Consider the following 23,121-nt stretch of genomic DNA (forward strand, 5'->3'; position numbering starts at 1 on the left):
TAAAATAGAAGATGAGACCGAATAATGCTATGAAATCTAGCTCCAAACCAAACTTTTGTCCTTGCATAAGAGAGGGTGGAGTTTTTTATTTATCTTAATAATGTTTGTATGCTGTCTGTTTCTTACTTTTCTGACAAACCTTTGCTGACTTTTCTGTTTCTCTGTCATCAAAATCATCTGTTAGACAGAGAGAGGGGCAGCAGAAAAAAGAGTCACAGATGGTGAACTTGATGGAATGGAAGGATCAGTTGCAGATGTGGCAGCAGCAGAATGGGAATGTGAATGTTGGTGTCCAGAGGGAAATGATGTATGTGAAAGTGATGACTGATGAACAGTTGGAAACTCTGAGGAAACAAATTGCAGTTTATGCCACCATTTGTGAGCAACTCATTGAGATGCACAGAACATTCTCAACTCAGCAGGATCTTGCAGGTCTTTCACTTTTATTCTGTTCCTCCTATTTGTTTTTTTGGTGAAAAATGTTTAATTATGAACTGATCATAATTCATTAGTGACCAATATTTATTGTTCCTAAATTGGGAATTTCCATCTATATTGTCAGAAAAATACACATAACTTTGGGCTTTGACAAGAGAACCCTTCAAATTTTCAATTTTAGTTACAAACCTTCTGTTTCAATATCAGGTTCTGTGCATTTTCAGTTGCAAAGCAGGTACATAATGGTAGAGCTTTGTTCTAAGTACAATTTATTTGTTATTCTGCAAATTCCCATTCATATCCTGTTACCTACCCATGTTGCTTGTTAAATCAAAGCCTTCAATGTTAAGGTTTGTGGGACTCCAATTAGTTTCTCTTGACCAGTTTTGTCAGTTAGATTTGTCCACATCATATTTAATTGCATTTAAAGTACCAGCCTGTTGATTTAAGTTTTCTTTTAAGCCAACTTGATTCCACTTGCCAGAAAATTACATTGCAAAATATCATAAACACTTCATTAGTTCAATTTTAATAAGAGGGACATATATGATATAACTAGAAATTAAACCCGTGCGTTGCACGGGTATGTTTTTAAGTTTTGTTGTTCATTATTTTTTTAAAAGGTTAAAAAGCTGTTAAATTGATGAAAATGTAGAATATATAGATATATCAACTGTAATTACATTGAGGAAGTTCATTAAAAACTTCATTGTACACAACATTTTTTGTATATTGTGCATATGTGTCGTCTTGCTCAACAATAAGTATCTTCAATCCCTTTGGTGATGTTACTCTTGACACCGCAACGTATAGTTGACCGTGACTAAATACAGGTCTTGGCAAATATAATCCCACATAGTTCAATGACTGGCCTTGACTTTTGTTGATTGTCATTGCGTAACAAACTTTTATTGGAAATTGTTTTCTTCTCAAGATAAAAGGCCACTTGGAATCATTTTTCGTCAGAACTATCCGTGGTATAAACACTTTTGCACCAATGTTGCTTCCCGTTAGTATTTTTGCCTCTATTACCCGGTCTCCTAGGCGTAAAATAATTAGTCTTGTTCCATTGCACAATCCTAGGGCTGGATTGATGTTCCTGAGTAGCATAATTGGCATTCCTTTTTTGAGGTCCAAACAATGGTTTGGATATCCGTTGAAACTTAAAGTATTCAAGAACTCCACCGGGTACATGATCTCTTGTTCAACTATGTTATCAGTTGCTTTGTCTATCTGATCTGAGCTCCTGTATTGTTTTGCTGTCCCTTCAATCATGTGAATGATATAATTATTGATGTCATCAACTGTATCATTCAAAGGAGTGAGGATTGCTCTTTCTCTGAGATAGTCTTCATTTTTTAACTGTTTCTGCAAATTTGGATATGTGCTGTCAACAATTTGTTTAATTGAATCACCTGTTGGCTTTAGTAGATATTGGCTTGGTATTTTTGTCCATGTTGGAATATCTTCACCTTCTCTACAAATTGTTGTTATTTTTCCATCACCAATCTGCAATATCCATTTGTTGAATTCATATGCCAATGAACTAAGTCGGGAAGATGATGAACTATCACTAACTCTCATACTTTTGGACAGCATAAAGATCTTGCAGTGGTCCCATAAGTAAGACTTGTTAATACATGATTGGACTATGTCTTGTCTTTGGCCTTTTGGTATTACAGGTAGTATTTGTCTGAAATCTCCCCCAAGAAGGGTTGTCTTTCCTCCAAATGGCTTGAGTGCTTTGTCAGGGTTCTTGTAACCAACAATGTCTTTCAATGTTCTATCAAGGGCTTCAAATGCCAATCTCTTAGTCATTGGTGCTTCATCCCAAATAATCAGATCTGTCTGATTTATTAATTGAGCAAGGTGAGTATTTTGCTTTATTGAGCATGTACTCTCTTCAAAAAGATCCAATGGTATTTGAAATCTACTATGAGCTGTTCTACCTCCTGGTAGTAATAGTGATGCAATCCCTGAAATTAAGATAAAGAGGGGTGAGGGAGTTATATTTTTATAAGAATTAAATTTATTTTTTGCATAATAGTTTTTTATGTGTGTTCATTTTTTTCAATGTTTATAAGAATTAACATAAATTAATAGTGCAATAGTTCATTATGCGAAAACAATTTATAGATAATAAATTTAATTTTTGGTTCAACCACTGATTCTCTCTTTGAAGTATCATGTTTGAAACAGGTGTGTTAAAGGTTAAAATTCTTTTGAAGAATACGTCTTATAGCGAAGTAATTATTTTTTAATAATATTAATTTTAAATTGGTATAATTAACTATGATTTTTTTTTTAAATTTGGAATAGTTATGAAGTTTTATTTTTTAACAAATCATTAAAGAAAAGAAAGTATTTGTAAAATGCATAATAATCCTTTAAAAAATACATAATAGATTATATTCAAATATTTTAAATCATCTAATTTTAATTTTTTTTAAAATTTTCCCGTTTGTTCTTTTAATTTATCAAAAAAAACTGGATCATCAAGGTCAAAAAAGTAACAAATTGGATCATCAGATTCTTCCACTGAGTAATTATACTTGTAACTTTTGAACTATGTATTTAAAATATCAAGGGCTTTTATGTATGATTTAAATTCACTTTATATAAATTTCTATTTGTGAACTTTCCTGGTAATCAAGGTGGGGTCTTGTTAATAAAGTGAATTAAATATTTTTTAATGATATTACGTTTAAATTGCCATAATTTTTTAAGATTTTTTTTTGAAATTTGAAATAGTCATGATGTGTTAGTTTTTATCAAATCTTTTTTTACGGTTAGAAATCTTTAAAGAAAAGTATGTATTTAAAAAACATATAATTGATTATATTTTAATATTTTAAATAATCTAATTCATAATTTTGTTTATATTTAAAACACAAAAGTAAAAGATCAACAGAAGGGGAAAATCACGTGAATGGGGCTCAAAGTGAGAAACATGAAATTTATGGTCTATCAAATTTGTGGCTGTAAAAGGGGGAAATCAAGAAGAAAATTGAGCTCCTCTCTCCCAATTCGTGGTCGATCTCAACAGACATGGCGGCGTACTTTGATTTGTATTGTCTCTCCCTAACCCTAATCAATCCTTCATCTAATCATGGCCACCGATACCCACCATGGCAGGAGTGTGAGGGAAGGTTTACAGTTAAGGGGAAGGAAACTGATGTCATTTTGTGGTCTCTTTCTCAGGTACCCGAGCGATGCAGATAAGCATCTGTTGGCAAGAAAGACCGGTCTATCCCGAAATCAGGTTTGTCCCTCTCCACTCTCAGCTTTCCACAATTCACCACACTTTTACATTGTATCTAAGAGGGAATCTTTACTCTGTTAATTTTAATGTAATTATAGTACATGATGAACGAACGGACCACATAAGAAAATGAAAGATAATCTGTTAAGGGAATGGAAGAAAAGGGGTCAGTTGTAGGTTCAGATAAAATTTGCATGGTTTTGGGTTTTTGTTGATTTCTCTGGTTTCATACTGACATTTGTGGTGGCGTGGTGAGAGATGCTGTGGGACAGTGTGTCTTGGCTTCAACAGTAACCTGGGCGAGTTCATGTTCGACGACACCGCCGAGGTAACTTATCTCACCAATATTGCTAAGTATTTTTTCCGGTCTATCTCTGCATTCTAAGGAGTAGTTTCTTACAGTCTATCTCTGCATATTATATCTTGTTTTGTATAAAGTATTTTTTGTGTTGGGTATTTTTTATGTTGCTGATTTGTCTTATATAGATTAAGAATTTATGATATATTTGAATGATTCAATTGAATGAATATTATGTTTAGAAAAGAATAAGGTATTAAGTAGTTAATTACCTGATGAAGCAACAGCAAGCACAATTTTCTTTGCAGCCCTGAGCCTTGCAATGATTGTCCTATAGAGAAAGGTTTTTCCGGTACCTCCATGGCCGTAAACAAAGTAGAGTCCTCCTGTATTACTTGTCACAGCATCTATAACATGATTGTATATTTCTCTTTGCTGCTCATTTAGTAATGGGTGGCATCTTTCATGCTCCTCTTCTAATTCCTGAATATTGTAATTAAGCTCTTCTCGAATAAGTCTATTATCCAAGGCTTCTATTGCTGATTTTTCTGGTAATGGCATTCCATCATAATCAATTAGCTGCTTTCCATTCTTGATCAAAAGTTTCTCAATTTCAATCAAGCAGTATGTCTGAATTTGTTGTTCGGTTAGCTGCAAACCGAAGTGATGAAATAATCGCCTTTTGTTGTAGAGTATGTCCTCAGACAACAATTGCCAATTCTTCTCCCAGAATTCTTTGACATTTGTCACTTCTGCAAAAAGGAGCAGAGTGACAAATAAGTCCCGCAGTTGGAAACCTGTTGCCCAATGCCCTGATTCAGCCAATGCTTCATTCAATTCCTTATCATCATCCAAGAGACCTAGAGCATTACATGCTTGTTTGAAAGATGCATGCGTCACGCCACCTACCGTCTTGATTTCTTCGTAGTTTTGTGGCCCCCGAACTATATTTAATAGAATTCTCAAGTAATATCTTTCACCTGATGTTGGGTGTGCATAATAAATTCTGCCAATTGTTGTTCCGACCTTCCTTATTTTCCATATTTTGTTTTGTTTATCCCAAACAAATTTGGTGGGGAATTCCAAATATGTTAACTTTCTTGCATCGGGGTGGATTGAATTCATTCTCATCCATTCCGTGAACATGGTGTCTTCAATTCCTTCTCTTGTAATGACATTTGACAATCGGTCTGAATCTCTTAAAGTGATCGAGTTCTCACCGGGCAAATGGAAGCTTAATCTGGTAACTCCCACAGTTCTGTAGTGTATATCAAAATCAAAAATTCTCCAGCATGCCTCACATGCGGAGACATACCTGCATATGATATTTTCAAGTGTTTTAAATAATTTTTTTTAATCAAAATTGACATTGATAATTAGTATAAATTTAAAGACTTAAACAGATGAATATACCTGCAATCCAAGTATGTTTTGATCTCATTAACTTCTGTTATCTTGAGTGGTGTTTGTGTGTTTTGGGGAGACACATTATCTTCTATCAGCACAGTTGCTCTATCAGGGCCTTTGTGGATATATTTAAAAAGATACTTTATGGCTCTTGACTTGTTGCACCATTCCACATTTATGTGTGCTTGAAATCTGAGTAACAAATCTCGGTTATAAGGAACGACATAGCGGTTGTCTAACCTGATGTCTCCTTTTTGGACATGTCTTCCATCTTCCCTTCTTCTATAGGTAGGAAATCCATCCTTATCAATCGTTGTTTCAGGGCTGTACCTTTTTGGATAATTTTTGCTGCAAAAACCATCAACCATGCAAGGTGAATTTTTGTTTGCTTCTCCACATGGTCCATGCACCATTAACTGTGTGACAGCATTAAAACCCTCTGGATCTTGTGTTTCAGATGGTAATTTTGCTGTTATTATCTTATCTATGTCTTGTGCTATTGGGTACTTATTTTTCTGATGAAGCCATAGAAGAATATGAGCATGAGGAAGTCCTCTCTTTTGGAACTCTACGGTGTATAATGCTGAAAAAGAAAATATTAGATTAAAATAGAATGTCTATTTTTTGTGTTATACACACACATATATGTATATATATTTACAAAGAAGTGTAATTTTTTTTAAACATGTATATTTAATGACAATGATATTCATATATATATATTATATATATATATATATATTATTTAAATTACAAAATATTGTTTTAACTAAGAATTTTAAATACTTAATAGGGATAAAAGGTATATGTAGTGTAGTTGATGAAGTTAAGTTTTAAAGTAAGGATCTTTACCTGATATTATTTTGCCAAAATGGTGTCCTTGCACTACGTGTTTCATGAGTTGATCAAGTTTGAGCTTGAAAACTCTAGTGATGATGTCTGGTCTGGATTCAGGAAGTTGTCCCGGAATTTTATCAAGCATATATTGTATCTCAGGCCATTTTGGATTAGCAGTAAATGTCATAAAAATATCTGGATTCCCAAAATGTCTGCATATGGCCATAGCATCTTGATAGTTTTGGACCATATATCGTGGCCCGCCTGTAAAAGATGAGGGCAATACCATTCTTTTACCAGTAGCAGCCGCTATGGTATCTCCACGAACAACTGCATCACATACATTCTTGTACAATTCAGTGCGTAGCTTTGTTTGATTTTTTCTTACCCATCGCAACCGATCTTCTTCTATAGCTGTGAAAGCATCAACAATATATTGTTGAAATAATCTTCCTGCAGAGATGAGGGTCTTTCCTTCCAAGCTTCTTTGTTGTATTCGATATGCATAATATTCTCTTATTGTCACATTCTCTCGCTTTCTTCCATTCTTTTGAGAATATGGAATTTCCAAGTGAAATCCATCCTCACCATAGGGAAATAACAATGGGTACTGCATGGCCATGAAAGAAGGATGTAATTCAGTTATCCTTTGGAACCCCATAGTTTTGTGTTCTATTATTACATCTCTTTTTCCATTAGAATTTCCAAAATCTCCAACTATAAGAGCAGCAATTTCTGATGAAGTTGGTTTGCTATATTGTCTTGATTCTGTTGATCTAGTACCAAGTAACTTGATACGGACATTTGCTGTTCCAGGTGCAGATAATCGATCTCTTGCCATCCTGAAAAGTTGGGCAATGGGATTTTCTCTGTCAAGCATTTCCTTTAGATCTTCAACTATGGTTGCATCAAGTTCTTCTGCCTTTGCTCCCTTTTTGAAGGAGCGCATTCTATTTTGGATTTCATTTTCTGTATCATGGATATAAAGCTGGCAGAATTTTGGGGTTTCTCCTTCTTCAGGTATGAGCCCTCCAATTTTATGATAATTTTGCCCACTAATTTTGTATACATATGGACCTGGTCGTATATTGACCGTATGATCTATTTTAGCACCCATGGATGTGAATGCAAACATAGAATTAAATGCTCGAATTTTTTCCCTGAATTTCGCTGAGCGGCGACCACCTTCATAGCTTAGAAGTGTTTGCAAAATCTCTGGTGGTTCTAAAAGTAGTGGTAGTTGAACTTTTCCTCGTTGGCAACAAATAGAGAATTTTGGCTTTTTTGGTCGATGTGGTTTATCCACTCTTTCCTCATACCACATAAAGCTTCCACAATCTTCGCATGTGATATTTGGACATCCTATATCCATATAAACTGATCCGTAACCTGCAAATTTCAAGTATATTAGTAATAGTGGTTTCAAATGTGTTGCTTTCATTGGTATTGTACTAACCATTTTGGTTTGGGACTAAATTTGAGGTTTGGGCCTTTTTCTTATTTGTCCTTTTATTTTGAGCTTTTTTTGATCTGGGTCGTGCATTGGATGTGCTTGCTTCTGCAAAGATTAAAGTAATTAGTGGGAAAGATGTTATGTTAGGTTTCTTTGCCACATTTGTATGCACTTAGGAAGGGGCAAGCAGCAGAACCTGGAAAACAATTCACTTTACATTATATTTAAATTTTTTTGAGGAAAGGAAACAGAAGGCATCAATTTATATACATGGATGAGAAAAATTATTTTTCTGAAAGGAACTAAAAGCCTTTAAGGTCAAGTAATGCATCACCTTACAATAGTGGCATAGAATTGCACTCCTAAAGTGAGCATTTTCAAGTCTAAGAAAGATTACAGTCAGATCTAGAGTAGTCAACTGGGGCAGAAATACTTAAAAATGGGAATGTGGAATAACCAAAATTTTATAACATTGGTAAATATATCTAAGATAAGAGTCGTTCAAGAGTTATATCAACAACTATTGATGAAGAATACATTTAGTAAAAGAAAGAAAAATACCACGTATTCATTCAAAGACAGAAGCAGGTGATCAGAAAGAAGCAGCAAAATTACCCCACTAAACATCCCCAACAGCTACATAAACATTAGTGCTTGTCATCCGTAGGAATGTCTTTAGGAGGAACGTTTGTCTCCTTTATTTTCATTTTTTTTTATAATTACATTTAGGATGTGGAACTGTTGACATGTTATTTTTAAACATATATTTAACATTGAAAACAATTTTTTTTGGACTAACCGTTTTGTTGTATCTGTGTTGACGTGCTCGATCTATGGTGCTTTCTTTTCCTTTCGAATGTATTTTGGTAAATTCCTCTTTGCATTGATGCTGTTGATAGATTGATTGTATCTGTTTAAAAATTCAGCAAAATAATTAGTAATTCTTATCTCAAATGATAATATTTATATTTAAATAATTTTGTTTTCAGAGCATGATAATAAAAATAATACCTAAGTTTGCAGTTGTCTTTTCACAATTAAGAGTGAGGCCGAAAAAGTTTTGCACTCTCCCATTAGGTAAAGATATTCTTTGTGATCGCATTTCAATGTTGGCTGGAAAATCATGGAGTATGCTCTTGCCCCTTTTTGCAACTTTGTTGGTGAAATGTTTAAATTTGTATTGGAGTTAGTATCATGATATTTTTTCGTTTTTTTATAATTTGGTATGAATAAGACTGTGTTTTTTTGTCAATTGACATGTAAATAGTTGGAAAGAAAGACATAATTTACAGAAACTTAAACAAACTTGAAACAACAAAATAAATAGGTATTTTTCTTCACCACTGTACAATAGAGCTGACCTGTACTCTTACTTGGTTGCTGAGCTTTGAACTTCATGTGGGATCAAGATTTTGAGTAGTGTATGAAACTAATAATGATTTAAAAGACACCAATAAACAAATGAGTTGAAAGGTAGAATGGTCTTAATGATAATTTTTGACGAAAATAAATATTAATAATATGAAGAACTGACTTACCTGTAACATATATGTTATAGCTGTGGAAGAAGATTTTGCCAAGAGTTTCATATGATTTCTAGAGGCTTTCTTGTCTTGTGTATACGTTGTGAGATCTTTATTTTATAGGGGCTCTATTCTGATAGGTTATGAATATGAATTTATATGAATTAATTTTGATAATAATTAGAAGAAACTGTTATGAATGTGAAAGAACATTAGAGGCTTTCTTGTCTTGACTATATGTTGTGAGATTTTTTTTATAGGGATCTATTCTGATAGGTTATGACTATGAATGAGTGAATTGATTTTGGTAATAATTAGAAGAAACCGTTATGAAAATGAAAGAACATTTTGTCATTATTTTTAATTCTCATTTTTTTTATTATGTTTAGGCTAAACAATAATTAGTAACAACTTTATTAGTAATGAGTATGTCAAAGTTTTTTTAACGTTTTAGTGTTATTAATTAATATATCATTGATTGAGTGCTTATTGTATTTGAATGCGTTTTAATGCTATATTTTTCTGGAGTAACTTTAGTTTAAAAACCTTTGGATATGAGAATTTTATTCAGAATTTAGTAGAAGGGAAAGTTTTTTTTTAATATTTATTACCCAACCACATTATTGGTGCATAACTATGTTGGTTTCCAATTTATAATTTTATTTTTTAATCTCTCATGTTGTTTTTTTACTCTAATCAACAACAGTATTATGTGATCTATTGTGAGATATACAAATGAACTTAATGTTGAATTGGGGGGATTTAAGTTAACTTAATATGTGTGTTTGGTGAATTTTTACAGCTGCTTTTGTTTCGAAGCTGAATATTTCATTTCTATTTCCTGATTTTCTGATAGATCATCTTTTATGTGAGCGGTTTTCTGGGAATTTGAGATTAATAATGGATCAAAGCAATCTGTAATATTAAGCTCAAGTGATTTTGATTGAATAATGTGGATTATTAAGTTTGATTCTTTGATTTTGTATTAAGTTTAAAACTGGACATTGTGTATTCTACATGTTGGATTTATAAGTTTGAGAGAGAATATATGTATAGTAATGAGTTCTGAAGGAGTAATAAGTAGCTTTGAGTGGGAAAAATATTGTAAGAGAGTGACAATATTTAAAACTCACTTGAATATTTCATAAAATACATGAAACTTGATAATGAGAATTCCTTAGTGTGTTTGGTTTAAGAATTTGTTTTGTCTGAGTTTCATAAAATTTATTATGTAACAACATTGAGGTAGTTCACGTAGATGGACTCCTATGTCACACCTACATCTTAAAGGTGTGTGATCAACTTTAGGTAGTGCTTGATCCAGGAACCAAATGCTTTACATTGTATTATTTATGTATTGAGGATTTAATTTTGTAAGTAGGGTTTTCGATTCGGAGTCACTTAATTGTTATTTTGGTATTTAGGGAGTTCATTCAAACTTTAGTTTATTTCATTTCAGCTTAGAATTGGATTAGTTATTAGGTTTGGATTCACTTGGTCTATAAGTAGGCCTTTAGTGTATACGTTTATAGCCTGTTGATGATTCATAGATATACAGATTTGAGTTTTCCATTAAGAGATTTAGGTTTGTAATTTGGTTTTTCAATTTAAAATCATTTTATTGTTATTATCATATTTAGGATTCAATCTAATTTTAGAGCATCTCATTTCAGCCTAGATTGAGATTAGTTAGTTTTTTATTTATTAGGGGATTGAGATTAATTAGTTTTTTATTTGGACTTATTGGGTCTTTATTTGTGAAGTTGCAGAGATTCAATGCAGATCTTCTAAGCGATTGGGAATATGCTCCAAGTTGGACTTTGCAGCGTTCACTTCAGGTTGGACTTTGTTTTCTTATTTTCATTGCGCATGTGTGTCATTTATATTCTGATTTAAGTGTTATAAAAGAAGCATGAAAATTAGTAATAAGAGAAATCGTTTATTTCGTTAAACATAAACATAAAATTCTAGTACAATGATTTTATCGAAGAAATGCTTTAAAAGAAACACCTTAAAGTATTAGGTAAACTATTTTCTTCAAGAATCTAAATCTTCAAAATTCTCTTCTTCTTTTTCTGGATAACTTGGTTTTTTCTTCAAGAATCTAAATCTTCAAAACTCTCTTCTTCTTTTTCTGGATAACTTGGTTTTTTCCCTTCCCGCTGCAACCTGAATTAAATGTTGTTAAAGAAGTTAGTATTCAATATATATTTGTTAAAATTCATTAGGAAATTCTCTAATTTTACCTCAATTTTCTTCTCTTTTGTGGTGAATCTGACATGTTAATATCTGGAGATCCAATTGAGGAGTCGTTGATTTCCAATATGGTCTCTGTTACTTTGTCTGGTAAGTTAACTTCAGTTGCTTCCTTCTCAGCCTCTTTCTCAACTTCAGTTGCTTCCTTCTCAGCTTCCTTCTCAATCTGATAGAATTTTTTGGAATTATTTTACAATTTAATTGACATTGTTTAATTGTTAATTATTAGATTAAATACAAAGTAATTTTAATCACCTTCACCGCTGCTTTCAAAAGTTTATTTGCTGTGAAACTTTGCCTTCCATGACTCTCAAAGTAGGTACTCATCTTTATTTGAAAAACATGTGAAGAGCCTATGGTTTTCAGGAGTTGTGGAGGTAGGTCCAAATCCCTCTTATCTCCCTATATTGTACAATCATAGATGGATAAAGATTAGAATCATAATTTTAACATAATAAGCATTTTACGTGTCTTCATTATGATTGAAAAATGGGCAAAATTAGTTTGTTCCTGACCTGTTCAAAGGCTGATAAAAGATCATGTAATTTCACATGTGCTATTTGTTCAGCAATGTCATCAAATACAACAAATATAGTTGAATTGGTAGCATCTCTGACATCAAGCTCTAATCGAAACCTAATATAAATAATATAGAACATTAATAATTTAATTTTCATTTCATTGAATATATTATATTAGAAGTATTGGTTACCTTGTTGTTGGATAGTCAACATTCTTGTGGCAGGAATCACAACTGAACTTTGTTGATGTGTTAGAGACCTTTCTTTTGCAATGAGGGCAGGAAACATAAAACCACCCGTTTTTCAGCAAGATGTCATTTATAGTTGCAGCACAACAATAGGTACCATTCTACATTTTAAATAATTAAAAGTTTCAATGATACACTAATTTCCTTTAGGAATATATTAAAGAATAACAATACTTAAATAAACTTATCTACCATATCACTCTTTGAGGTTGCAATTTCCAGAATTTCAGATATAGTCTTCTTTTTATCCATATCAAGCATTGGAGACTTTGTAATACCAGAAGTTGCAACTTTTTGGAATTCATCTGAATCTCTGTATTTATTGTATAATATATAATTGAATATATGCCACTAAATATAAATTTTAGTGTTAAATGCATGTTAAATATCACAAATTTCTTACTTGAATGATTGTATGAGCTCATTTGCTTCTGGTATGTCTATATTGACATAAATTTTTGTAGACCTTGATGTAGAAATAGAAATTTCCCCTGTATGCAAATTCATAACTTTGTTTAAACTTAACATATCTTAAACTTGAATTCATTTACATATTTCCAAATATGGTAATATAATATACCTCGAAATTCCTTGACTCTTGTTGATGTCAAAATGACAACTTTGGGTTCAGAAGCATTAGATTCACTCTCTTTCATTTTTTGCTGAAATAGTGGAACATAGTCATCCCATATTGTGACTCTGACATTTTTTCCCCTGGAAAAAAGAAAAAGTAAAATAGGTTGGAAAATAATTTTCCCCTATTGAGTATATTTTTAAGTTCATAATAGTTGTAGTTGTGACACTCAAAAGAGATTTTTTAAAGAGGGGCTTTTTTGTACCTCATATCTTTTAAATGAAGAGTCACAGTATCAACTTGGCCTTGAGGAGTTGTTTTTTCTTCAATTGAACTTATATTGGTGATAACTCCAATAACATCTACCAATGAGGAGAATGATACAATTATTTTATTTGAATCAAATATGCTTACTTAATATTAAATAAAATAACTTGGTAAAAAAATTTCAAAAACTTACCTGTTAGAACATCTTTGTCATATTGATTTGGCAAATCTTCAAAGTTCACAAATTCAAAAATGTGGTGGGGAATTATGCTATCACCATTTTCAATTTCCTTCACTATAGTTGTATAATCAAATTGTAACATCAAAGGATTTTTCTCAACCACAGAAAATTTTTCTTTATTCTTTGTGACCATAAAATTTGTGATTGTGTATATTTTCCCTTCTTTTAAAATATTCTTGAATCTGGGTGCAAAATTTCTCCCTATAGTAGCATGTATGTAGTTACTCTGGAAAAAGTGTAACAATAAGAAATCAAGAGTAAGAATTAGAAATCAAGAGAAGTTTGTTTAATGATTATAAAAAGCTATTAGACAATATAAGTATCAAACCTTTTCATCAATTAGAACCATATCAGTGCTAATTAAGTCCTTGTTTCTGTATATATTGAGAGTGTCCCATATTCGTGAAACTCTCACTTTAATTTTCCAATCACTTGCAGTGGAGGATAGATCACTAAGGAATGTATGTTCTTTGTTGTTGTTGATGATCTTTCTCCTGAAACAAAGAAATAATAAGAAATGAGTAATATGTAATAAGGACAATTTTTTTTTGTTGCTAATGTGATGAAAAAATGACATACTTGTTGAAATAGCTTGTGACAGTTGCCATTCTTTTCTTGTAGGATGTTGAAGTCTAAGGTATGTATGATTTGAGTGTGTTTGAGTTGTTTATATAGAGATATGCAATAGTGCATGATTTAGTGTAATTCAATTATTTCAAATTAATGTAGGTAGATGAATAGGCTCTTTGTATTGCCAAGTTTTATCAGTTTTATCAGTTTTTGCAGGGTGGTTCATTGCTTTGAAATGGGAGGTTATGGATTTGTGCAGAATTTATGAAATTGAGAGACAGTATTAATTTCAATTAACATTGTTATTGAAAAAGTGTGCTCAAAAACATTGTACACGTGATGTATATAGTATATAGAAGATTTCTTTGAGCAGCTGAAGGAAATTCCGTTGGAATAATTTCTTTAATGTCACTATGTAGTATTGTTGTCAGTTTCACATTTGTCATTTTCATTAAGTGCTGTGTAGTCAGTTTTATATTTGTCAGTTTCAGGTTGTTGTGTAACTTTCCTTGGTTACTTGTCAGCCTCATTGAGAAGCATCTGTCATCTTTGTAATTGAAGTTGGATTTGATGAAACACATACGTGTGCAAAGTGTATTGAAATCTCTATTGACCACATTGGAAACTTAAATTCTGCAGTACAGTGAATACTGACTAAAAAATGATTTCATTTAACATAAGTAACTGAAAATGGAAATTAAAATAGATTGTTAATGTGTTTAATGCAGTTTTTCAAGTGTTTAATACCTATAGCTCAAGTGAGCTTTACATATATATATAGATTTTTCGATTAGAATGATTTCTTCTGTGGTAAACTGTCTCTCATTCTCTGTCTCACCAAAAAAAAATGTTAACATGTCAACTAGAAACCTCATTCAAGTTTATAGCTTTTACCCCTCGTGTCTTTTTTAACTGACATGTATTTAATTGATGGAACTGGAAATTGACACATAATTTAAGGACAGAAGATGTTAATTGGGAAAATACTGCTTGATCGATTAAATAAACACTTTTGAACCTCCTAGATAAATGTACTCTTGAGATTCTATAGATTATAGAACCATGAAAAATGGGAGAATTTTGCTTCCTTTACTTGGCAATTGACATTTATTTATTAAGATCCTGCACTCTATAATTAAAGAAAAGTTGATGTATTCTTCTCTTGATCAGGGGTTAGGCTAGGAAATATATACTTTGACCCATTGATGACATCTAGTGGCCACAAATTAACATCCAGACAGAGGTGGAATCCTACGCCCATTCAGCTTCAGATTCTTGAGAGTATATTTGATCAGGGAAATGGAACTCCAAATAAGGAAAAAATCAAGGAGATGGCTGCTGATCTGGTCCAGCATGGCCAAGTTTCTGAAACAAATGTCTATAATTGGTTCCAGAATAGGCGTGCTCGATCGAAAAGAAAACTACAAAATGTGGCACCTAGTACCACTGAATCAGAAGCAGACACTGAGGTTGATTCTAAGGACAGGAAGACAAAGCCAGAGGAATTTTATTCCCAGCAAAATAATGTAACTACTGAGGTTGATTTGCAGTGCTTGAATGATTCAGGTTCTAATAATAAACCATATTCAATGTTCCCATCAGATGGAAGTCTAAGCTCCACAAGAAAATTGAGTCATGTACCTGTTTTTGATGGGGTGCTATCAAACTCAAGTAAGTAAAGTCTTGCGGATTCTTTCTTCACAGCCTCACTTGTCTCTTCAATAGCAATCTTTCTTTTATGAGCTCATTTGGTATATTGTACATAGCAAAGCTAGTTTATGGAGCGTTTGAACTTTATTTGAGTAAGATTCTACTTAATGTGGGACACTAAAAGCTAAGCTTAAGGAAGATGATCATCTACAATATATGTAGACTTATTTAGGGAAATGAATTCTATGTAGTCAATATTTCCATGCTGTAATCAAGGAATCTTGGCAGTTGGATGAAATTTAGTCGATTCTGGTTAAAAAACATGTTTTACATATGATTTGTTAAACTCGAATGTTATACTGTCGATCTTCATTCTACAACTGATATCTCTTGAGTCTTGACTGTAGTGACTGCACCCAAAATTGACTGCAATATGGATTCCTTATTTAGGTATCTGTAGTCAATGTGAGACATTAATAAAAAGGGCTTTAAATAGTTCCGGTTGAAATTATCAGGCAGTGTGCAAAGTATCTACCTTGAGTTATAGATGTTAAAGCAAAAATAGGAAATGCTTGATTTTGGCTTGGAATTTGGATTTTTGATATTGTAAGAACAAAAACTTGGACCCTTTGATATCTTGAATAGATGATCCTCTAATTTAGCTTTTGGGTTTTACCATCAATACTGGTATAACTACATTCTTTTTTTCTTTTTCCAGGGAGTGACTATCAAACTGGGAAAATGGGAGAAGATGAAAGTTACAATTTATACAAGCAAGCAGGAGACTATAATATGGAGGGTAGATATTTAGGTTAACTTCTGTCAATTATCTAAAGATGTGGTGTTGGGGCTTGTGCTCATGAGAAGTCAAATAATTGAACCAATCAAAACTCCTTATGTAGCCATTTTACAGAAAACTTCATATTGCATGCGAGTTTCCTTTCTTGGTAGATATGTAGCCCACTTGCACTATGTTCCCCTTGAAAGTTATATTCAACCAGAGTTACATTCATGTGGACATCTTTATAAAATCGTTGTTTATTGTTTTGCAAATAAACTTTGAGTTCACTTGCTATGCACTGTAATTTTTTTACAAAATCATCCAATTAAAATACATTAATTTGTCATTTCATAATTAAATTCAAATTTAAATAAAAAATAGAGAGACATGATTGGATCCATGCGTCCTGCATCCAAATTAAATCCATAAACTTTTCAGTAGTGTGATTTTTAGCCTTATATGTCAAATTTGTCAAACATTATTGATTGACCTTATAAAAATCATTTATTGCATTTGTATTATACTAAGGCATAATGTTTTGACTTTTCAAAAGAGTAAAATTTCAAATGCATCATCTATCACTTTAGTTATTTTTAAAGTACTAATTTTTTTGGTTTCAGACCGTCTCCTTTAGAGGCAATATTTGTTCGAGTCGAGAACATTTACATCATGGTGGAGCTAACTCTCTCAACGGGGGGTTCCATCCACAAGACTCGAACTCGAAATCTTACTTTAGGAGAATCAAACATGTACCATTTGAACAAACCACCACACCCATTGTTCTAAAGTACTAAATTGATAAAACATGATACTAAAATAAAATTTTAATCTAATGACTATAGGTTAATGGTAAGTTTAGCAAAGAGTAGAGTAGATAGAGGGAGAAGGTGGGTCCATAATCTGGTGTGCGCGGGGCTATGTAAGAAACGAGAGAGAGAAGAAAGAAAGAAAGAAAGAAAGAAGGAAAACTGAACAACCAAAACGTAAACGTAAAATTCAGATTTCATTGTTTCTTCTTCATCTTCTTCTTCGATTCGATGTCGCCGACGACGACAACGATTCACTTCTTCTTCTAAGTAACTAACTATCTCCGATCTCTCTCTCTCACTCTGCGTCGACGACGTCAGCCATCTTCTAGCAACCAATCACTGCGGCGGAGTGGCAGATCAGCGACGATGGCAGGAGCACCAGCAGCAAGAGCTCGTGCCGATTACGATTACCTCATCAAGCTTCTTCTTATTGGCGATAGTGGTCAGTTTTTTCATCTCTTTCTCTTTTTTTCCCCTTTTGTTTTGTTTTGCCCCCTTTTCATTTTGATTATCAAGTTAGATCCTTTGAGGGATTCTCCTTGTTTTTTTCTTTGTTTGAAATTCTGGGTATATCTTTCTTCTTAGATTTCATTCAATAATCTCTGACTTCACTTGGTTTTATGCTGTGTTTGTCTGTTTGATTAAACTAAACAACTTAATTAAGTGTGATGACTTATTCATAAGCTAATTTTTGTGATATCTTCAATCTTCAGACTTGGTTTTAATGCAGTTTCATTCCTAACTGTGATGTTGCCTTTGTTGTTTATGGGGACTGCTTAATTGCTGGAGTATATGCATATACATATATAGGACTATTATTTCTAGTTTGGCTTTTTGTTGTCATGGTTGAAAATGGCTCAAAAGGTTTGGTACACATCCAAGTGGAGTGTGTGTTTATACCTAAATGAACATGAGAGAAAGGAACATAAGAGAGAAAAACGATAAATGTGATATATGATGCGATGTGATAGACTGAGAGAAAAATAGGCTGTTTCTTTTGGTGTGTTTAAAATTTGGGAGTTTTTTTTTTGTAATTTTATAGTGCTTTGTCTGAATCTGAATTGTTTATGATGTAGGTGTGGGGAAGAGTTGTCTGCTTTTGAGATTTTCTGATGGTTCCTTCACAACCAGCTTTATCACCACTATTGGGTTAGTATCTTTATGTTCCTTGTGAAGATGCTGTTGCAGTTATTATGGTCTTGTGTTATTCTTCTAACTTGGTAATTTGCTTTCTGAATGGAATTTTTCAAACTGAAAAGGGAGTACCATGTTACTTTTCTTAAAACATTGTGTCTGCAATTCCAAACCAAATTTTGTTAGCGAAAACCACAACTATACGCAACTAGTTTGATAAATCTCATTCTTTAATGCCTCCACAACTTATTTTTTCAACTGAAACCATAAAACAAACTAGCAACTAATGTTCTAGCTCATTTGGATTAGCACCGCCAAGTAAATTTCGTCTTTAGTATAGACATTTTCTCATTGTTGGGGGGGGGGGGTACCAGATTGTCTGTATGCTATTGCTTAGTCTCTATGTGCGTATGTGAGTGAGCATTTGTCCAAAACCAGAACTTGTCTTTTTGTGATGAAAGTAAAATCTTACTATTAATCATGTATTGCAGAATTGATTTCAAGATAAGAACCATTGAACTTGATGGCAAGCGCATTAAGTTACAAATCTGGGACACTGCTGGTCAGGAGCGATTTCGAACTATTACGACCGGTATGTGTTTTATCTTGAGCAAACTTGCTCACAAATTCAAAATTTGCAGCTGTCCAAATTTTTTTTTTGGAAGGCTGCAGCTGTCCACTTGGTCTCATATACTGGGAAATGGGTGATTAATAGGCTTATATGATCATATGTTCACATGCATTCCTGTAGAAGTTAATTGAAGTGTGCTTGTGATTTATTTATGTTGTGCCTTGAAATGAAATTAGCTTTTATAAGCATTGGAAGTAAATTAAATTTTGAGAAATAATTTCATATATAATAATTCTTTTGGACGGAAGTTGCAATTTTGAAGGAATGATGATTTAAATCTTTCAGTATCGTAACTCATATGTATCTAACATACACAAGGGCCAGTTTTATACTTTTATAGAGAGGGGCACATTACTTTAGTCTAACAGGTTCAGCTCTTACTGACTTTAATTTTAAATACTATGAATAAATATCCCACTTTTGTTTCATGCTCCATTTGTTTGATGAAGGAAAACTTATCTTACAATGTTGCATTCTGTTTCAGCCTATTACCGTGGAGCCATGGGTATCTTGCTGGTTTATGATGTTACTGATGAAGCATCATTCAACAGTACTCTCCTTTCCCTGATCTTGTTGGCAGTTTAAAGATATCTCAATGAGTGACATTCTTTCGGTGTTTTGATGTATTTATGCACTAATGTCTGAGGGTTGTAGGTTTGTTTCAGCTTTGGCTGGCCTAGAAAATTGTATTTACTTCTTATTTTCCCCATTTCTTATTGTTCCCTTTGATTCTATAACTCTCTAATATACTTGAATTAGGCAGATAAAATGATATATCTTTGAATGGTTAAATTTCCTTCGTTTATTCTGCCTTCCTGCCTTTTGATTTTCAATGTAGCTTGCTTCTTTCTGTTCAGATATTAAGAATTGGATTCGCAATATTGAACAGCATGCTTCTGACAATGTAAACAAGATACTTGTGGGAAACAAGGCTGATATGGATGAAAGTAAGAGGGTAGGTGCCTCTCATGGTCCTTTTCTATTTAATTTTATAATTACATCTCTGTTGGCCGGGCTTTGAGATTAGTTGAAACTTGATTGAGTCAATGTTGCATGATTGAGTCCATGCTCATGCCATATTTGTTTACTGATATGAGATCAAGCAATCTCTTTGCATGGTTTCTGCTATCGTTGTGTTGCTATTCTCCATTCATACAAACTAAAGGGGTTCCTTTTTTAGGCTGTACCTACTTCCAAAGGCCAAGCTCTTGCAGATGAGTATGGTATCAAGTTCTTTGAGACTGTGAGTAGCAATATGCTTGACAATAAGTTTCATTAATTTATATGTGATTTATTTTATATTCATATTAATTAAAGAACACATGCAGAGTGCAAAAACAAACTTGAATGTGGAGGAGGTTTTCTTTTCAATAGCAAGAGACATCAAGCAGAGGCTTGCAGACACAGATTCTAGAGCTGAGGTATTTTCTTTACTCTTTATTGTCTGTACTTCTTTTTCCTGTGAAATGAGTGTATGCATGAATTGAGCCTTCTCTCTCTCTCTCTCTCTCTCTATCCCCCCCCCCCCCATTTTTCCCTGAAAGAGTAAAATGTAAAATTTCACTATCTTGTATCAAGTACTTTTAAAAAATAAACTTATTGAGGAAATATTTGGGATTTTCTTAGCTCTGACTTGCAAAATAAGTGCATAGATTTGTTGCTTCTTTCTGACTGCTTGGTTAAAGAGTGAAGACACATGAATGATTTTATATCATATTTCTAACATGCCCCTTCATGCAAGAGTCCATTGAACTTGAAGCGTGGACAATGCACACACCCACCTACTACCATGTGCTCAAATTCAACTTTTTTTAGAATGATGGGGAGCAACAGGAATCGTACTCTAGAGTCTAGACCATTTAGTCACAGTCTCTGATATCGTCATAAACCAACTATTAACACATGAATGATTTTATATTATATTTCTAACATTGCTAAATGATGATATTCCCTTCTTTGGTGGTTCAGCCTCAGACTATCCAGATTAACCAACCAGATGCGTCAGCCAGTGGTGGTCAAGCTGCACAAAAGTCGTGCTGTGGTTCATGAAAAGAATCAGTATCTGCAGCAAGAGGGTGCAAGCTCTGCAAGCAGCCACTCAGTGCTAATGTTATTCTGATGACATTATAAGTGGGAGCATGTATTTCTCTCCGTATCTCCCAACTTTTTAGATGTTGTGTTTTAAAGTTAATATCTTATATTTTTCGCTCTTTTAGTTGGTGGAATTTGCTGTGACTAGTTTGTTTGCTTTGCTTTCATCTGTCATTTGTAATCTGACGCTTAAAAAGATATTTCTTAGATTCGGATAGATGATTATAACACTTATATCACTTCTATCATTTGCAAAGGATCTTCCCTTGGTTGGTTTGGAATCTAGAGAACCATAAGAATGTTTTTACATGGAAAGAAATGGGCAACCTTGCTATATCACCTGCAAGGTGAAATGCTGAGCTTAATTGGAACTGAGTTTCTTAGAAAAATATCAAAAACTTATGTTTTTCATTGTTAAATCATTGTCTAATACCCCAAATTTGTTAAAAGGTTTATGTTATATTCAATGGGGCTGAAAATTTTCGCAACAAGTTTAAATAATTTGTGGAAAAACTTGTCGGTGATTGCAATCCTATACTATTTTCGAAACAAAAAAGTGGTAACTCCGACAAATGTCACTCATTCTATATCTTTCTTCATAAGCTTCTCTCTCATACTATAATTAGTAGGTAGATTATGTCATTTTACATTTTCGGATTTTTTAGTAATTTAAATATTAAATAATTCCATATTTTTTAAAATAAAAATATATTAATATTGCATTAGTAGTTATTAATGACATTAGAATAATTTACAGAAGTCAATTGTGACTTTTAAAAAAAAACTACTTTATTAATTTAATATTTAATAATTTTTAATGAAATTAGAATAATTAATAAAAATCAATTGTGACTTTTCTACCATTAACATGTATGCTCATAAATCTTTTTTTAATGATTATGGTTATATTTTATATAACAAAATAAAAAAATTGATATATTTTAAAGAATTGATTTGAAATTAACTCAAAAATTTTGTAATTTATGTTTTCGTATTTACATATGGAATATTAAAATGGTTTTAATATATCGATTCGAAGCATGACAAAATAAAAAAATAAAAAGGTATTATAATGTACCTAGAATTAGAAAAAAAAAACTTAAATTTGTGATATACGTCTTTAAAAAAGAAAAACGAGAGAAGAAATATGAAAATGTCTGATATATGTCAACAAAGTTCTCTTATTCCATATGTGCATGGCGCGAGATCTATACTAGTTTAAAAGTAAATTTTAAGCTAAAGAAAAGTTGGGTAAAATGCTCTCTGAAAAATAACATAACATACATTTTTAGAGTTAAATATATTCTTTTGTTGACTTAAGATATTATATACTTCTCAAAAGATAAGTTGGAGATAACCCTCTCCCTATTTCTTATTTGTCTTTTCTCTTTTCTTCACGTGTCGGCGAAACTAGCTTCCTTTTTTTTTAATTAGATTTCTCTCGTAATTACGATCCGGTGTGGTGAAAGATAAAAAGTTTCCCTAAATGTGCAGCTATATGAATTGAACTTACCTACTAGTTGGATAACTTAGCTTGCTCTATTATACATGAAAAATACAACTGACTTTCTTTGTTCTTTTTTTTGTTTGTTAAATATAAATGAATCCAAAACCAAAATCAACACAGACGCACCACCGAAATACATCCATAACCAAAATGAAACCAAAATCAAATGAAGTTTCCTAATATTATATTCCAATGTTAAACATGGTGAGTCACGTCATCAGAGTAAGGTAACAATGTATCTATACTAAATTAGAAATAAGTAATTTTAAATTAAGGGTAGATTGGAATAAAAATTGTATAACTATAACATAATTCATTGTTAAGAGCTAAATGTTTGTGTAATTTTGTAGATGGAACATACGATGACCATCCTATAGAGGATGTCAGGCTGAAAGCAGACGACCCTACAAAACCATCATTGACTTTCAGGACATGGTTGATAGACTTGACGTTATGTGCGTGGATTTCAGCTTATAATGAAATATCCAGCTACCGGAAAGGTGCTGGCCGCGACACTTCCCACGAGAAAAATCTCAATCCCTTTCATAAAGTAGAAGTAAATGACGGAGAATTAATTCAATATGAAGGAGCATACTCTAATAGCCATCTTTGCAAGTATTGGA

The 23,121-nt window shown here is 32.6% G+C and overlaps 2 protein-coding genes across 39 annotated transcripts; both read left to right on the forward strand.

Moving 5' to 3' along the window:
* The first annotated feature begins 19 nt into the window (after nt 1-19).
* LOC130717939 (WUSCHEL-related homeobox 13-like) lies at nt 20-16,611 on the forward strand. 38 transcript variants are annotated; one of them, XR_009012460.1, is made up of 8 exons: nt 293-432; nt 563-2,307; nt 3,640-3,700; nt 3,799-4,028; nt 7,059-7,262; nt 10,982-11,056; nt 11,514-12,336; nt 13,947-15,036. XR_009012460.1 is itself a non-coding variant. In XM_057568352.1 (4 exons), the coding sequence occupies exons 2-4, from the start codon at nt 219-221 to the stop codon at nt 16,359-16,361; spliced, it is 813 nt and encodes a 270-aa protein (XP_057424335.1). In that variant the 5' UTR covers nt 20-75; nt 185-218; the 3' UTR covers nt 16,362-16,611. The 38 variants fall into 38 exon arrangements, 1 of the variants encoding a protein (XP_057424335.1); XR_009012464.1 differs by having other exon boundaries at nt 3,957-4,028; XR_009012466.1 differs by having other exon boundaries at nt 3,973-4,028.
* Nucleotides 16,612-17,207: 596 nt separating this feature from the next.
* Nucleotides 17,208-21,247, forward strand: LOC130717943 (ras-related protein RABE1c-like). Its single transcript, XM_057568355.1, has 8 exons — nt 17,208-17,577; nt 18,212-18,284; nt 18,761-18,861; nt 19,385-19,450; nt 19,758-19,855; nt 20,081-20,143; nt 20,229-20,321; nt 20,869-21,247. Exons 1-8 carry the CDS (start codon nt 17,502-17,504, stop codon nt 20,947-20,949), a joined length of 651 nt encoding a protein of 216 aa, XP_057424338.1. The 5' UTR covers nt 17,208-17,501; the 3' UTR covers nt 20,950-21,247.
* Nucleotides 21,248-23,121: the final 1,874 nt, after the last annotated feature.

This window comes from Lotus japonicus, chromosome 5 (assembly GCF_012489685.1).
Source record: "Lotus japonicus ecotype B-129 chromosome 5, LjGifu_v1.2".
NCBI lineage: Eukaryota > Viridiplantae > Streptophyta > Magnoliopsida > Fabales > Fabaceae > Lotus > Lotus japonicus.